The sequence below is a fragment of the Macrosteles quadrilineatus genome, unplaced genomic scaffold (assembly GCF_028750875.1).
Source record: "Macrosteles quadrilineatus isolate MER2022 unplaced genomic scaffold, UCM_ALF_1.0 Scaffold_7__1_contigs__length_78375512, whole genome shotgun sequence".
Classification (NCBI taxonomy): domain Eukaryota; kingdom Metazoa; phylum Arthropoda; class Insecta; order Hemiptera; family Cicadellidae; genus Macrosteles; species Macrosteles quadrilineatus.
The window spans coordinates 29,161,994-29,180,624 of record NW_026542600.1 but is presented as its reverse complement, the minus strand read 5'-3'; the positions used below and the strand labels follow the sequence as shown (position 1 = coordinate 29,180,624).

At 38.5% G+C, this 18,631-nt stretch overlaps 3 protein-coding genes across 3 annotated transcripts; all 3 read right to left on the bottom strand.

Annotated features, from left to right (window-relative positions):
* Positions 1–7,936: 7,936 nt before the first annotated feature.
* On the bottom strand, positions 7,937–9,517 carry LOC128998902 (uncharacterized protein K02A2.6-like). Its single transcript, XM_054425258.1, has one exon. It carries the CDS (start codon positions 9,515–9,517, stop codon positions 7,937–7,939), a length of 1,581 nt encoding a protein of 526 aa, XP_054281233.1.
* An 885-nt stretch (positions 9,518–10,402) lies between these two features.
* Positions 10,403–11,926, bottom strand: LOC128998901 (uncharacterized protein K02A2.6-like). Its single transcript, XM_054425257.1, has one exon. The coding sequence runs from the start codon at positions 11,924–11,926 to the stop codon at positions 10,403–10,405; it is 1,524 nt and encodes a 507-aa protein (XP_054281232.1).
* A 4,883-nt stretch (positions 11,927–16,809) lies between these two features.
* Positions 16,810–18,396, bottom strand: LOC128998900 (uncharacterized). Its single transcript, XM_054425256.1, has one exon. The coding sequence runs from the start codon at positions 18,394–18,396 to the stop codon at positions 16,810–16,812; it is 1,587 nt and encodes a 528-aa protein (XP_054281231.1).
* Positions 18,397–18,631: the final 235 nt, after the last annotated feature.

Genomic DNA, 18,631 nt, shown 5'->3' with positions numbered 1-18,631 from the left:
AAGCATTTTATAGTAGTACACAGCTTAAATTTAAAAATATTTTTCTAAATTTTGAAAAGATTCTGTCCGCCATTTTGAAGTGTGTTTTTGGGGGTGTTCCTGTTGTCGGATTTTGTATGATTTTGGATATGTTATAGAGCTATAATTTCTAAACCAAAAGCCATTGAGAAAGTTTCTGTTGCAATCTTTTCCATGTTGCAGCACTGTTTTTTTTTGACTATTTATGTACAATCGTATATACACTCTGATCCTGGGTCCGTATCCCTACTACCAGGCAGTGTCTCCGGGATCGTATTCGGGGGTTGGGCAGAGGTTGGATCAGGTCTTGCTTGCACCCTTACTGGCCCGGTGGTCTACGACACTCCTAAAAGATATCCGTGTGGGTCCGCGGTCTAGATCTTTTGGCACCTTCACCCCGGAATCCTCGGTCCCCTAGCTGCTGCTCTCCACTGGAGACGGTTCTGGCTTTACTGCACAGAAGTCAAGCTGGGCCGGTTTAATGTGCTACTGCTCTCCACTGGAGACGGTTCTGGCGTCACTTGCTCAGAAGTAAGCACTCTCTAGACAATCTATCCGGTCTGCAGTCCGACATACTGTCGTAAATACTCGAAGTATACCTATATATATACTATCGTAAGATGGTGGGGGACTACATGAGTCCTCCCCTCCACCTACCCGCGGGCTCAACACGCCCATCCGACTGTGCTGGTGGCTCAACACGCCCGTCCAGCGTACCCGTGGCTCAACACGCCCATCAGGTAACTCGCGGGCTCAACACGCCCATGCGAAGGGGGCCGGGGGCTCAACACGCCCGTCCGACGGTTCCGGGGGCTCAACACGCCCGTCCAGCGTACCCGTGGCTCAACACGCCCATCAGGTAACTCGCGGGCTTAACACGCCCATGCGAAGGTGCCGGGGGCTCAACACGCCCGTCCGACGGTGCGGGGGGCTCAACACGCCCGTCCGACGGTGCCGGGGGCTCAACACGCCCGTCCGACGGTGCCGGGGGCTCAACACGCCCGTCCGACGGTGCTGGGGTTCAACACGTCCATCAGGTAACTCGCGGGCTCAACACGCCCATGCGAGGGTGCCGGGGGCTCAACACGCCCGTCCGATGGTGCCGGGGGCTTAACACGCCCGTCCAGCGTACCCGTGGCTCAACACGCCCATCAGGTAACTCGCGGGCTCAACACGCCCATGCGAGGGTGCCGGGGGCTCAACACGCCCGTCCGACGGTGCCGGGGGCTTAACACGCACGTCTAGCGCACCCGTGGCTCAACACGCCCATCAGGCAACTCGCGGGCTGAACATGCCCATGCGAGGGTGCCGGGGGCTCAACACGCTCGTCCGACGGTGCCGGGGGCTCAACACGCCCGTCCGACGGTGCTGGGGTTCAACACGTCCATCAGGTAACTCGCGGGCTCAACACGCCCATGCGAGGGTGCCGGGGGCTCAACACCCGTCCGATGGTGCCGGGGGCTTAACACGCCCGTCCAGCGTACCCGTGGCTCAACACGCCCATCAGGTAACTCGCGGGCTCAACACGCCCATGCGAGGGTGCCAGGGGCTCAACACGCCCGTCCGACGGTGCCGGGGGCTTAACACGCACGTCTAGCGCACCCGTGGTTCAGCACGCCCATCAGGTAACTCGCGGGCTCAACACGCCCGTGCGAGGGTGCCGGGGGCTCATCACGCCCGTCTGACGGTGCCGGGGGCTCAACACACCCGTCTGACGGTGCCGGGGGCTCAACACGCCCGTCCAGCGTACCCGTGGCTCAACACGCCCATCAGGTAACTCGCGGGCTCAACAAGCCCATGCGAGGGTGCCCGTCCGACGGTGCCCAGGGCTCAACACGCCCATCAGGCCCCACACCGGAAGCTCAGCACGCCCATCCGGTCTGACCCAACTGACTTCTCGGTGCCAAACACCCTGGTTATATACCCGCCCAATGATGTCCAAGAGGGGGGGGGGGTGAATACCTTACTACCCCCATCGGAGCATCTCTCCCCTCCTTTGGAGTCATTTTAATGTCTCCGAGTACCTTTGTATCTTTAACCTCAAACCTTCTCTCAGGGGTCAAAAACACTTCTTTACAACCGTCTGACCTTTTTTCTAAAATTTTTTCATATACCCAGGGTTCGTTTCATTTATTTATTTATTCTTTCGACGGTAACACCATTTTTGCATTCAAATATACATTAAATAGGATTGAATCACTAAATCACTGTATGTTTCATTGAGACAGATCCTCCACTTGGACAAAAAATTAGCCTAACCTAACCTAGGAACTGGGTTTAAGTCAACTATCTTTTCACTGTTTTGCACACTGTTCTCCCTTTAAAAGAAGGTACAAATATAGGTCCACATTTTTTATGCAAGACATTTTTCATAAGTAGCCTATTTATTCTTATAGGCCAGAACCCAGGATCTGGTATCACAATATGTGAAGAATATTCGGGTGAAGCTATGTTGAATGACTTCTAGACGCCGCGCCGCTCAGAACGATTGTTATGAATATTGAGCTAAGATAAACTAACTAACTACTATTAAAATGGTGTAATTACCTGCTTCGTGGTAATCCTAATGTTGCTAGTGTCGCAACTAGTTTCGACTTTTTACAAAGTCATCTTCAGGCGAAGGCGTCAAGGATGTCAAATGGTGGTCACTTCATATGAAGGTCGTCATTACACATAAAGTACATAAAAACACGAACACGAACACGGACATTAACACGTAAAAACGGTACATTTAACACGATTAAACGAACAGCGGTAACTGTAAAGGAATTATGTGACACGACCGGGATGGATGCAAGGTCTAGACCTTGTAAAAAGTCGAAACTAGTTGCGACACTAGCAACATTAGGATTACCACGAAGCAGGTATTTACACCATTTTAATATATTCAACGTAATCCGGAGGCTAAATTCTAAAATGTAACTAACTACTCATTTGTCCTTCAAAAAATTGGGACAGACTTGCCGAATAATGACTGATTATCGGCTGGGTTCAGGCTAGTTTGCTCAAAAGTACCAATAAGTATTACTTCGTTTCTGTCAAATGATTCCGCCCTATCACCTTCAGTCACGTTTTCTGGGTGGATTTTCTCGATTTTCAGTGATCCACGTATGAAAGTTTATTTTCGAGTGTAGTGAACTCTACATGAAGTAAGACCCCATTCTTTTACACTTCAGTCTTGGCAGTTCCAGCTTCCCCTTGTTTTCGATTATTTTTCTTCCACTTTATGGGATTTTCTGATTCTGTTCCATATTTAGCTGCTCTAAGAATTAGTTCCGCTCTTCTATTTAACTGTTCACTGTTTTCGTGATGATCTTTCACTCTGCTCCATGTTCAGATCGGTCGTATTTTGCATCCTCTTCACGGTAATGCCATTGACTTGAGACGATCCTTCAAGGTCGGTGAGCACTTTTTCACCTCAAATTAGTTGACGAATGTCGAAACTGGAAAATCGATACTTTTATCGCTCGATTGTTTTAGAGTAATCGAATCGGGTTATCGGAATCGGAGTAAATTTAAAGTATTTTCAGTGATCATTTGTTTGTCGTGATGTTCCAGTCCAGTGAGGTGAAACCCTACTGGGCTGAGGCTGTTTTAGGACTTTTTCCTCTTCAGCCAACCAGTGCCCATGAAATGTTTTACAAACTCAATGGCTTTAATTTTAACTTTCAATAGGTTACTAAATTTAAAAATATAAGTTAAACCTTTTTATGTGGTGCGCCTAAAAGAGACCCATTGAGCTGCATAAATTGATACTACTGTTACATTCCTTGGGTACTAAGTTTGGTAATTATATCGAACTCCGGAAAAACAATTTAACTTTGGGTGACGTCCGGAGGTTAATATATACTCTAAGCTCAATTGTACCTCTTTTAATTTGTCCAGACACAGAAAAATCAATTAGGCCAATTGATTAATAGACCTACTTCACTTTGAATCAATAATTGTTACTTTTTCTCCTTGTGTATTTTGTTTTCAGCCAATGCTTGAAAATGTAATGTGTCCATACAATATTTTTATTCTTACATAAAAGATCAGACCTTTTATCTTTGATTATGTCTGTCACATTAAGACCTGTGCGCGGGTATATAGGACTAGTCATATTTAAATTTTGATTTTGATGCTACTAAATACAGTAATTTTAAATAGGTATAAGTCCCCAATGTGTCGATCAGCATCAGCCATCACAAGAAAAGGGAGGGACATTTCAATGAAGAAATCAGGAGTAAATTTACCAAGAACTGAGAGGGAGGTTATAGTTTTGTATTTTTTTATTCATAAAGAAGCTAAGCTTTTAAAATTAGTCTTAAGAGTTAGAACTTAATGAAAAGAGTAAATTACACTCCCTCTCAAGATTTAAAGGAGGAATTTTGGAATTTTTTACAAGAGCTGGGCTGATACCAACAATAGTAATACTAATGTAACAGAAATGGTCTCCATCTGATAATATTCAGTTTTGATTCAAACAAATTCTGGTCAATGAACATAACCTTATAGCAATAAGCTTTTCAACTGGTTGACATTGAATGAATTTTGATCGCATTAATTACTATCTACTGATACATTTACAAAGAAAGGTTAAATTACTGATAAATACATTACCGAAGAAGAATTTGTTCGTAAGGTACTAACATATTCGTATATTCTCTTAAAAACTTGACTTTGCGTCTAGGCGCTACATGTTATCTCCTTATGATCTTTCTTTATAAAAGTCAGAGGAATGGACTATCGATATCGTGATATATAAAAAATCATATATCAACAAAAGCTGCAGTCCAAATAAAATCTCTTCAAATAGTTATAGTAACATGTTTTTAATACTTAAAACCTCCATCAAATAGTGTTATACTGTCAAATATATTGATATGCTGATCTGCAGTTAACATTTATATGTGTTATAGGCCTACGCTTTAATCAGAAAACCTAAATCATCAGATGGAAATAGCACAGACAATTATTCACTTACATCAGTATAAGATGAAAAGCATTTGCTGTGCGTATTTGTAAACTTTCCTTACATTGTATCTTGCAGCCCTCGAGATAGAGTTTTGATCATGGACCGGAAACGAACATACATGAAAGCAACAAAGGGTCCATTTAATCTTCTTGTGTTAAAACATTCCTTACACTTACGTCTTCCAAGAGAGAGTAATAAATGTCGAATTTGTGGTTTTAAATGTAACTAGCCATATAAAGTCTAGTGTAATGAACTATCGTAATACTAATTTCATCTAGAATTTATTTTTACTTCTTACACAACTTCTTTTCATTCTGATCCAAAAATTAAAACTAGAATTTCAGTAATGCTTTTCAACGAGTGGGTTAGCATGTGGAGCTATAGCAAGTAACGAGATAATGTTTAATGCACCTACAGATATTTACAGATGCAGGAGTGACCACACTTAAATATAGTGGAACTAATAAAGATAATGAATCGGAGCTATTAACGGCTAGAGTTTAACGTAACGACAAATAGAGTGAAAGTGTAAGTACCAAATACGTGCACCAGCTTAAAAATATTGGCAAATAAAGCTACTAACTTAGTGATAGATAAATGAAGATGGCAAAAAGAAACTAGGGCAGCCACATAAGAAATAGTAACACAATTGAGTATTCAGATTTAGATAGACGATGGCAAAATGAAATAAAATAGACATATTGAGAGCGGGTGTTGAACTTTGATTTAAAGCCCAAGCAAATGATGTTTAACATAATATCTTGCATAATACAAGGGGTATTTAATTTACTTTTAACATTTGAGATATTAATCTCAACCCAGTTATTTTTGAGATGCTAGTAATGAAAGTATAAATCAAAAGTACGGTAGCATTAAAAGTAGGGCCTGGAGTGCAATGGTGTCTTCTCCCCCTTTTTAGTTTAATTTAGTTTGTTGCTGTAACTTACCTATCAAAAGTTTACCAATGATGCTACTAGTAATATGGCAGACTAACTAAGAGTTATTGTTCCTTAGCAAAGAAAATAATACTTACCTGATATATCGTTTTATAAGCTTTAACTATTTTTGCAGAATTTCGTCCTCAATGTTGATATTGAATCCTAGCAGCTAGTGTCTCGGAGAGCCTCGGGTTTGTTCCAGGCATATCCACTAAAATTAGACGAAGCTTGTACCAATCTCCCTTAAAAGCATGTATGATATCAATAATGTAAATAATGTAGCATCCTCTTTACTACGAATATAAATATTTTGCTTATTCTCACACTACACATTATGAGAATATGAATAAAGTAGTGCCATATATTTTTACAAACGTGGCAAACACTACATTCACATAAAAAGGTTATATTTTAGATAAAAAAAATAGCGCACTGTTCATAATATAACCAAGCAGAAATAGTCAATCAATAAAGATTACATAACACGGTTAAATAAGTTTGGTTGTTGGAGCAAATCCTAACAAAAATACTAAGTCTCAAAGAATCGAATTTTCTATAAATATTGGACCGTGTTCAAAAAAATAATATGTTAACTTGCACTTCATCACTTTTTTTTGCATTCTGCATTCTTGCATTTCTTGCATGACTGTACTTACTTATATAGCAAGTTTATAAAATGTCTTATAATAGCGAGATTTTTTCCAAACACGAAAATACCTTTAACGTATTTTGTCTAGTATTGATGAGTAATAAAAAATAACAAAGGATGATATATTTTATGGTAAAAGATTAGAATAATAAATTTTAGAGAAGAGTGTTGTGATAAGCCATGTGAAGATTCTTCTATACGACCTATAAACCACTCTTAAGAGTTATGGTGATATGTTTACATTAGTGTGATATACTTGGAACATTTTGTTGTGTGATATTATTGGATCATCAAAATGAAATATCATGTTGATCATACTGATAATTGAAGTATCAAAAAAGTATAAAAATGAGTATCAACAAAGAGTATTGGATATTTTAGTTTCAACTTTTTATAACTCAGAACAAATCAAACCCATTAAACAATATATAAATAGTTAAAATGTTCTTCCTTAATTCTTGAAAACCTATGATTAAAATAATGTATTGTTCTTAGTATTTGTGGTGTTATTAATTAACCATATGTTTTATGTTTAAAAGACCAGATGAACTGATTATTTATTGTTATTATTTACCTTTTGTTTTGAGATGAGTTGTTGAAATTACTAGATAAAATACTGTTCCAAAAATGTTCATTTTGATTAATTAGATAGTTTCTTCTTATGGTGTCAGGTTGAAAGAAATATGGGAAGCCGAAATAAAAGAACAACTAAAAGAAATTTGAAGAAGAGAGATTACTTACAAAAGGAATATGATCTTGAATCAAGTGAAGATGAGTTTAAGCCTAGGAATCAGGTTTGTTCAAAGAACGGTGTAAGAGATAAAACCTCAACTGAAGCTTCGAGGGTTACTACAGTTTCAGGTATGCAGACTCAAATTTCTCCACCAGAAGCTTTTGATTTTCAAAATCCTGCTTTATGGCCTCGTTGGATGAAAAGGTTTGAGAGGTACAGGATTGCTTCAGAGCTTTGCTTCAAGCCTGACAGTCAACAAATTAGTATGCTCTTGTATACTCTAGGCGACAAAGGTGAGGATCTTTTCCGTACTTTTGGTATTTTTGATGAGAATAATCTTCAGTATGAAAAAGTTGTTAAAAGTTTCAGTGATTTCTTAAAAGTCAAATGTAATATGCTCTTGATATATGAACGTGCTGGTATAACATGCTCTTGATGTATATGAACGTGCCAAGTTTCTTAAGAGAAGACAAGGGGCCGATTATAGAATAATTAATTATTAAAACTCATTTTAAGTAAACTCAACCAAAAACTATTTATTTACAAAAACTAAACAAATAATGTAAACAAACCAAATAGCAGATGATTCATACTTCATAACTCAGCTGGTAACAATAATCCTACATTTCTCCCCACCCAATTTAGGCTGAGTTTCCGAAACTATGTACATCATCATTTTCAGTTTCCATTTGCATTTTCCATTGAGGTGGATCAGTTGCACCTTCTCTTGCTCTCAGCTGGTCAGCGTGTTTTCTCTTTACATCTCCCCCAACTACAACTGTGTACGACAGCTCTCCCGTCCTTTCTTGTACTGTCCCTGGTCTCCAGCCCTTCTTCGTTTCATTTTGAACCCACACTTCTTGTTTGGCAGAAAACTCCTTTGGTTTGGATTTTAAGTCGTGGTAGTACTTCTGTCGCCACACTTGATTTTCTATTCTCTCTCTGCTATTACACCTCCACCTATCCAAAGCTGTTGGTAATCTTCTACCATAGAAAAGGACTGATGGTGGTTGTCCTGTGGTCTTTTGTGGGGTGTTTCGATACGCAAGCAACACTTGTAAAAGTGCAAGTGATGAACTGAGACCTTCTTGTTTGCAAGCACCATATCGACTCTTGAAGGTTCTGATAATCCTCTCCACTAAACCATTGGGTTTTGGATGATACGGCGCTGATGTGACATGACATATGTTATTGTTCTTACAAAAAGTCTTAAGCTCATGGGACGTGAATGGGGTGCCATTATCGGATACAATTTTTTTAGGAATACCATACCTCGAAAACCAAGTCCTTAATCTATTTACAAGAGCAGCAGTTGTCGTACGGTCCATAACTTCGATCTCAACCCATTTTGAGTAAGCATCGATTCCTACTAACCAGAATCGGTTGTCAAATGGACCTGCGAAGTCGAGATGAATTCTCTCCCAAGGATCACTTGGCACATTCCAAGGATATAGAGGCACTTCTGTGTCAAATGATCGGTTACTCTGGCAAGGGTGGCATCTACGGACATAAACCTCAACATCCTTATTCAGATTAGGCCACCAAACATAATACCTTGATAGGGATCTCATGGCCTCTATTCCAGGATGTCCTTTGTGGAGTTCTTTCAATACAGTTTCTCTCAAAATCTGTGGCACCACAATTCTTCCTAATCGCATGATTATGCCGTTTTCTAATGTCAGCTCTTCTCTCTTATTCCAATATGGTTTCATAGATGATGGCAAGCTTTCTGTATCTTTTGGCCAACCATGCTCCAGGTAGTCTGTAAGTTTCTTCATATTTGGGTCTTTCTTATACTCTCTTACAAGTTCATGATTTTGATAAACTACGTCAATTTTCTCCTGAACCAATGCTCGAATCTCTCTCTCATCTGGATCTAATACTTCTTGTGTCTTGAGTGAAAACCGAGACAAAAAATCAGCCACACAATTATCCTGTCCCTTGATGTACTGGATCTCAAAATCATACTCCATTAAATACAAAGCCCAACGAACCAAGCGGTTGTTTACTACTTTGGTAAGATCTCGATGCATTCCAAATATTCTTTCAAGTGGCTTGTGGTCCGTCCTCACCTTGAAATGTCTTCCACTGAGGTATTGTCTAAACTTCTTCACGGCAAAAACTAACGCCAGTGCTTCCTTGTCAACTGTAGCATACCTTTTTTCTGCTTCCGTTAGTGTCCTCGAGGCGTACATGACTGGCCTTTCCGTTCCATCCGGCATCAAATGTAACAGCACTGAACCCACCCCTTGTTCACTAGCATCACATTCAACAATGATCGGCTTTGATATGTCGTATGGGACTAATGTCTTCTCTAATGACAGGATATTCTTCAACTTTTCGAACGTAGTTTGTTCGGTGTCAGTCTATTTCCATTTAGTCTTCGTACCAGTCAGCTTATGCAAGCTCGAAGCGATCGCATGAAGATTAGGTATGTACCTTTCATAAAAATTTAGTGCCCCTAGAAAAGCTCGTAATTCTTTCACGTTTCTTGGCCTTGGTGCGTGTCTTATGGTTTCAACTTTGTCTTCGGAGGGATGAATACCATTCCCATCTATTGTATGACCTAAATACTTTACAGACTTCTGAAAGAACTTACATTTTGACAGTTTTGCTCTTATTCCACTTGATTCTAGCCGCCTCAAAACTTCTCTAAGAGTGGTTATATGGGTGGTCGTATCCTTACTAGAAATGATTATATCATCAAGTAGAACTCCAACATTAAGTCCTTTTAGTAAACTTTCCATGTACCTTTGAAATTTTGCTGGACTTGAGGAAAGACCAAAAGGCAACCTTTTGTAGCGAAAGTAACCTACATGAGTTGCTATTGTAAGATACTTTTGTGACTCAGGGTGTACTTTCATTTGCAAGTACGCGTCTCAAAGATCAATCACTGAAAATATCTTTCCATCAGTTAATTTGGAAGTCAAGTCATCAAAGGTCGGCAAGAGGTGTCTCTCCGGAACTATGTTTGGATTCAAGGTTGTACGAAAATCGCCACAGATTCTGACTCTACCTCCACCCTTGTCTACGTTGACAGTTGGGGTACTCCATTCTATCGGTGTTTCGGAAGGATCCACTGCTTCCAAAACTCCTTCCTGTACTAATCACCGTAATTCTCTCTCCACTGCCTCCCTTAAGGGGAATGGAACTCGTCGTGCCCCGCAAGATACAGGTTTTGTTCCACTTTTTAGATGGATAACTTCATTAGAGTCAGATATCGTTCCTAGCTCATCACGAAAGAGTTCAGAAAACTCCTGAGTTAATGTCACAACTTCCTTTTGTAACTCTTTTCTACAACTTTCTTCATTCTTGCCTGTATCTTTACTATTTGTCTTTCCATTATCAATACGCCTAACCCTTACTTCCCTAGGCAAACTAAGATTGAAAGCTACACTCCACGGCAACCCAAATAATGGAACATCATCTTCTAGTAATACAATAACTGGCAATCGCTTAGTACGATTACGTAAAGTAACGTACACAAAAGCCTTACCCATGACTTCTAGCTTATTTTTCCCATAGCCAGTGATTACATCAGACGTCTTTTTTAGAGATTCGCCACTTGAATTGATCTTATCCCAAAGAGACAAACTTATAGCACTTACCCGAGCTCCTGAATCAAACTCCATTGTAACATTATACCCGTTCAATTCTACATCTATCGTAGCTCTGGGAACCTTACTCTTGACAGACCTAATTTGTGTTCCGCTAACATCAATATCAGAACTACACTCATCATCGTAAGTTTGATCACAAGAATCATCTACTTTTCTCAAATCTGTTCTCTTGAAAAAATTATGTTTACTTTTGCACATTCTTGCGAAGTGGCCTCTCCTTGAACATTTCTTGCACACAGCAGAAATAGCAGGACACCTATCTTCACTAGGGTCATGTGTAAACCCACATCTATAACACCTTTTGAAGCCAATAGATTTCTGTACCTCTGGTTTCCTCTTTTCCTTACTGTCACTTACTTTAAGAATCTCATTTTTACACGAATGTTTGGAAACTTCTTCTCTCGCTCGTTCCATAGATTGAGCTAGCTCTAGTACTACTGTTGACTTAACACGCTCACCTCGGTTATTAACTCCCTCGGGCCATCTTTGTCTGACTTCGACTTCAAATTCTGGACAGTTGCTTCCTACTGCAAACCTATCTCGTACTCGTTCATCTAAGCTATCTCCATATTTACAACTTCTAGCTAAAGACTTCAATCTGTTATAAAACAAAATAAATGTCTCACCATCTTTTCTTATTGCTCTTTCGAACTCAAACCTTGTTGCAAAAAGGGTCCTTGTAGGCTTGAACAACCGGTTGGCTTCCTCTTTTACTTCGTCGTAGGTGCACTCCTCCCAGGCCCTTGGATACATCTGGTCCGACAGTGCCCTGAGGTGCTCCTCTCCGATATTTGCCAATAGAAGATCTCGCCGAGCCGCTTGTTCTTCTGTGTTAGCACCACCCAGTCCCTTAACTCTGCAGGTCAACTCAAAACGAGCTATGTAGTCTTCCCACAATTGTTCACTATTATACTCTTTAAATGAAAATCTGCTCATTCTATCTTGTATGCAAGACATGTTACTACAGTCAATTACACTCCTATACTGAGACTGGTCTGTTTTCCTCGGCATTTTCTCGTCGCCAATATAGAATAATTAATTATTAAAACTCATTTTAAGTAAACTCAACCAAAAACTATTTATTTACAAAAACTAAACAAATAATGTAAACAAACCAAATAGCAGATGATTCATACTTCATAACTCAGCTGGTAACAATAATCCTACACCGATGAAACAGTAGATTCTTTTATAAATGACCTTCATAAATTAGCTGAAACGTGTGAATTCGGAAATTTAAAGGAAGAGCTGATACGTGATTTGATTGTAATTGGAGTCAATAATCCAAAACTTTCAGAGACTCTACAAATGGACGATTCACTAACTTTAAGGAAGGCTATCAACAAAGTTCGGCAATCCGAGTCTATTTTGAAACAGCAAAAAGTAGTAAGAGATCGAGTAGGCGACATATCAAATTCAATTAGTCAAGATGAGGTAGTAGGAGCCGTTAGCAGTAAAGTAGGCTCTTTCAGAAATAAGTTGAGATGTAACAAATGTAACGTATATCATAAGTATAGGGAGTGCCCAGCATATAAAGTTGAGTGTTTTAGATGTGGTGAGAAAGGACATTTTGCTAAGTGTTGTATAAAACAAGGACAGAAAACAATACGGGAAGTTGAGGACAACAACGGAAATGACACTTCAAATTTTTGTTTGGGTGAAATTCAGGTAATGAAGTACTGCAAAGAATGCCCTGTAGTTGAATAGAAACCAATGAACATAAAGTTGGGTTTAAAATGGATACAGGGGCCGATGTATCAGTCATTGGAGAACATCAGGCTCGATCCCTCGGTCTCCAATTACAAGGTTGTGATCGTGTATTGTATGGACCAGGCAAAAATAGGCTCAACATTCTGGGTGTAGCTAAGGTTCTTCTCAAATACAATGACCGAGTACTATCAGAAGATTTGTACGTGCTAGGTAAACAAAATTCTCCGTTGCTAAGCCGAAATGCACTACTTAGTTTAGGTCTGATAACCTTTAATGTCAATTTAATTGATAAAGATGAAGTTGAACAGTTATGCCCAAAGGTTTTCAATGGGATGGGCAGTCTAAACAGTACATACAAGATTAAACTACAAGAAAACGCTCAACCTTATGCAGTAATGTCCCCCAGAAGAGTGGCTGTATCTCTATACAAACCAGTAAGAGAAGAGCTAGATAAAATTATAAAAGAAGGTGTAATTGAAGCCATATCAGAACCAACAGAATGGTGTTCACCCATTGTAGTGGTGCCTCGTGTAGGAGGTAGAATAAGGCTATGTGTAGATTACACAAAACTGAATACTTACGTGCAAAGAGAACATTTACAACTACCATCAGTAGAAGAATCCTTGGGTAAGATTGAAGGAGGTAAATATTTCAGTAAACTGGACGCAGCTAATGGATTTTGGCAAATACCTCTTGACGAAAGTTCATACAAGTTAACAACTTTCATTACTCCATTTGGAAGGTATTATTTCAAAAGGCTACCATTTGGAATTTGTTCTGGCCCAGAGGTATTCCAAAAGAGGATAAGTCATTTACTTAGTAAATAGCCAAATCTTGGCTTGCATAATTCTTAAATTAATAAAATTATTGTTTTACTTTTTGAATATGATAAACATTACCTTATTAATAACAATAGCATTTTAAATTAATTTTCAGGACTCATTGGTTAAACTCATAATGTATTAATTACATAAGTTAAGTTGCTTTAAAAGCTTATAGCTTCAATGTAATTATCCATATCCAGTTAAAAATTCATTGTGCATAATAACTACTAAAATAATTCTTACGTTATATGGTTATTTTTTAATTAAGGCTTCATTTCAAAACCAATTCACAAGGATCAATACAGTATAATGTAAATATAAGAGTTTTATAGCAGTACGTAAGCCGTTGATTTTCTTCTTAATATCAAGAAATGACCATCAAGCTGTGTTGAAACGGAACCGGAAAAGAACCATTTGGTGATTCATGAGTTTCCGGAAAAACCACCCTGTCCAAGTCGTCTGCTAGAAGTGTATTTGAGATTTGTATATTATGAACTAGTACATACATTTTTATATCGCCAGTTGGTATTGAGCGTGAAAAATTTAGTTCATGTTTATTTCACTGTAATTATTATCATACAGACAAAACATAAGTAAAAGCATATCATAAATCTATTGCGATCTTAATTTAAAATAAGAATAATATCTTTTTTAAAGTCTGGTGGGTTGGGTTTTAATTTCATTGAAAAAACAAAATTACAAATAGTTAATTTAGAGGGAGTTGAAGCACCTTCTTAAAATTTGGAAACCGTGGTGACCAAGCGACATTATTATTTAAACGTATTCTACATATTCAATATCTCCCTACAACACAGTTGAAAACGACCTAATCTTGCTGGTTCTCTTAAATCTGTTACCATTACCAGCCAAGTAAACAACTAAGTGAAAGAAATACCAAGCATAATTTTTGTAAGTCCATTGTATGCATTTTAAGAGAATCAGGGAACATTCATCAATTGAATGTAGTTACCGAACACGGTGCAGCTACACAGCTGATTAGATCAGTAAGCGAATTAACTTTGGGCCTCGGGTTGTTGGTCGAGCTGCGCATTTAGACCCTACAACCATTAGTCACTCTTGGTCAGGGGTTGTAAAATATAACATGTTTATAAGTCTATTGTATTTTAATCCGTATTCCTAATTTCAAAAGAAATATAATTTGTTGCCAAGACTTTTCCAATGCGATCATGATTTTTGATCTGGCTTTGGTCCCTGAGGTAACCCGGGTTCAAATCGTACCAAACCACCAATTGATTTTGTTTAAGTGGTAATGCTGCAATCCCTAGGTCTAGCCTGAAGAAATATGGAAAACAATCCCGGGCTCGTTCCTTTATCGTTTTAGGACAAATCAAGTATTTGGCAACCATAACGACAAAGCCGCAAGGCCGCTTATGACCTAAGCGATGATGAATTTATCTGTGTTGTTAATTGGGTCAGCTTGTTTGATGTATGAGCAATTAGTAATATTCTACGGTACATTAACGGTTCATGGGTTGTTCGCCATACTTGGTGAGTGAATGAACAGATACTTCATTTTTGTGTTGGTTAAATAGCGTTAGTCTTTTCAACCATTTTTATATTCAATGAAAGTTGGGTTTACATTAAAATGACATAAAGCTTTACCAACCATAATAATAAGTAAACCATAAATAAGAATACGAATGGAAATAATACATTTAAAAATTGTAAAAAATCTGCGTATATACCTACTGAAATATTTTAATATATTTTAAAAAACAATGTATGCATTCAAAAGGGGTTTAGTTCAAGAGGTGACAGTACAACAAACATAAAGGAATTTCAGAATTCAATGAATATTCCCCGATTCGCATGACGATTTGGTGGAAGAAAGTTCCAATGGGGGTTTACCCAAAATTGTTGGCAAGGCTTTAAACATTAGTTTATTATCAAATTGTATACTATATTTATCGAAGCACATGTTTTTACTTCGAAAACAACGTAAGGTTATGTTAATGATAAAGTATATAATGCAGACATTTTTTACATTGCTATAGATATTAGGTAATGTATGAAATTAAGCAATAACAATAGGAATCACACCTGGGAACTTACTTTCGTACCTTTCTTGGCATGAAACCATTAATTTAACTTTAACGTATTCTTTTAACTCTTTAGCTTGGGGAAACACTATGTTGTTTCTTATCCACAATAAATTCCCAAATAGGGTGAAGTGGGGTAAGTGTACGCACGAAAATCACTAGTTGCACTTTAACTTGCAATAACTTCAATTGTATTTAAGATATCTTAATGAAATTTGGTGAGCAGAAAGCTTGGAATGTGGTCTATAAGTATAATTTTTTTTAAATCTTAAATCATCATATTTTTTTATATATACTTTTTTTGTAAAGTGATGTCCCGTGCGTACACTTGCCCCTAAAATCGCTGTAGGTGCAATCTGGGGCAAGTGGATTATAGCTTAGAATCTGCTGATTAAAATGGTTTTTTATTTGTAAAAATATCTCAAACCGTTCAGGAGTTATGAACCTTTTCGTGGAACTGCGCGTACAATTTCCGCAAAATGGCAAATTTGTAAATTTACAATTATTAATATAAACTTGTTAATATATTTTTATTAATTATTCAAATGCTGTAAAAAACTTCTTTGACATCACACAAATAATGGCAGGTTAGTTATTATCTAAAAAAAAAATTTAATTTTGAATTGACTTACCTTGTGGGGAAAGTGCATGGCAATTCACTGTTTTCCACTGTATTCACTGTAAGTGCGTATTGTCTACATAACTAAAATAAAACTGTTAATTGACTTAGTACCTAGTTCACACACCCTTATAATTATATTTATTTACATATTTACAGGGTTTTTTTTTTACTGAACATGGACACTAAAGAGGGAAGCGTTGAAAATCAGCTCCCCCCGTCTGCCTGGTGTAGGCTCTGGCAAAACCTTCAGTATGTCGTCATTGGGAATGAATGAAAAATCTTCTTTTTCAGGCCAGTAAAATGTGTTGTCACCTTTTTTTCGTGTAAACTTAACGATAGGTCCAATGTCACATCAATTGATGTGATTTGACCAACAAAGTATAAAACTTTTGTCTTCGTTTCAAATCTTAACAAAACCCAATTTCCAACTTTTGGTTTCTCTTCAGAACTTTTTTTTCTTCTTGCTCTTTAAAATTTTCAACTTGTTCTAGGTCATCCAGTTCATCAAACGGCAATACATCGGCATCAGGATCGGAATCAGAATCGGTGGGAATGAAAAATTTCTCTCTGCTGGATGTGGTAGCTTTATTCTTTGTTTTCAGTTCTTTCCTTTTATTTGTACTTTTAAGGAGATCTAGTGCAGTATTGCTTTCAGTTTCAAACTTCAATTGTTTTTTTTTAATTTTTTTTTTCATTTTCTTTTTTCTTCCTAGTTTTTGCGACTTCTTCTTTTTTCATGTTTTTGAGTCTCATTGCCACTTCTTCGCTTGTAATAACCTCAGCCTCTGAACTTGATACCTTCTTCCTTTTCATGACTTCAACAACATTTTGCTTTACAGTCTTTAATAAAACTTCTTCAAATGAGGCATTCGGAGACAAGAGAGGCTGCACTTGAGAAGGTTGATTGAGGTTGCCAGGTTGACTTGGTGTACTAGATGAACAAGATGCACCTTGCATCGGATGTTCTACGTCGGGTGTCAGTACGCTGGTGTCAGTGGGGTCGGGGGAATTTTCTGTAAGGCCTTGAGCTTCGGCTTCGTGTAGTTCATATCTTCGTAAAATGTCAGGATCGTATTTTTCCTTTGGTACCACATTACAGTCATATGGGTAAATACCCGCTTTTTTGAACCCACTTTGCAAGATTGTCGCCGGTGTACTATTCCACACTTCACCAATGAGGACGGAGAATATTCGTTTTGGAATTTTCACCCCGACATGTGTGCGTTGCCAAGCAACAAGTTTCGCATCCCATTTGCTTTTCAAACCTTTGAAGACTGTAAGATCCATTGGTTGTAGCAAGTGACTAGTGTGCGCGGGTAGTTTAAGTATAACAACATTGTTGGCAATTGCCAATTCAACCACACTTATATCAAGATGGGTTGTGTGTCCATCATAAAGCAGTACTACTGGCCTCTCTGTTCCACATTTCTTTAAGAACACATTCTTGAAGTAGTTGGCGAAAATTTCTGTTTCCATCCAACCGTTCTTTGAAGAAGCGTATGAAGTCCCTGGAAACGCCTCACTTTCTGGGGCTAACCAAGAGTCCCACACTGCTTTGCCCTTAAAGACTATTAGAGGAGGGAGCTTTTCTCCTGCCGCATTGCCACCGAGTAATACAGTCGTATTTTCTCTCCCTGGCCCACTAGTGATTCTTGACGAAGGACGGTTTACTTCACCAACTACTTTGGTTTTAGACGGGTCAAGAGAAAAATTGGTCTCGTCAATGTTAAAAATTTGGCCCGGCTTGTTTTCTAGTTTCAAATCGTCCAATGTGCTCTTTAACAGTTTGAAATAATGTCCAATTATAAATGGGTCTGTACACTTCTTCCTCGCATATTCCAGGCTTTGCGGCTGTTTAACAGACAATCGGTGACGTTTTTTAAATCCTAAAAACCAATCCTCACCAGGTACTCCATTTTTAAATGGATTGCTTTTATGGATGGATTTGTTATGTTTTACGTACTCCCCTACCACCTCTAGCAACTCTTTCCTACTTAGGCCCCAACCCCAACGTTCCATCACTTTTAGGCCCTGAGCTAATTTTTCTTCCTCATGACGTGGGATTACTGTTTCTCTCCCCAAAGTAATACTTTTACCTCTTAAGCCATTACGGTGGTGTCGGAGAGTTGCTTCAGGTATTTTAAATTTCTTTGAAGCACCTCTCAAAGTGGATGTTCCAGAGTTAATATCTTGGAGTGCTTTTTGCAAGTCTTCACGGGAGTACTTTGACCCCCTATCAGTTTTTCTTACATATGTTCGAGCCATGTTAGTTCAGGTTGGTTAAACAAACTACGCTGCACATATAATATCTGTGATATAAAACCACAGTCCACAGTCACATTAATTGTTTTTAAATGATCACAGTCAATGTAACTTGTAAACTACTGAGCAGCAACGTGGTTGACACCATTCACAATCTAAAATGCCATTGTACAAAAATCTGAAACAAGGATTAAAAATAAATTGGGGTTTGAGTAAACAAAAGACAGTTTAGGTATAA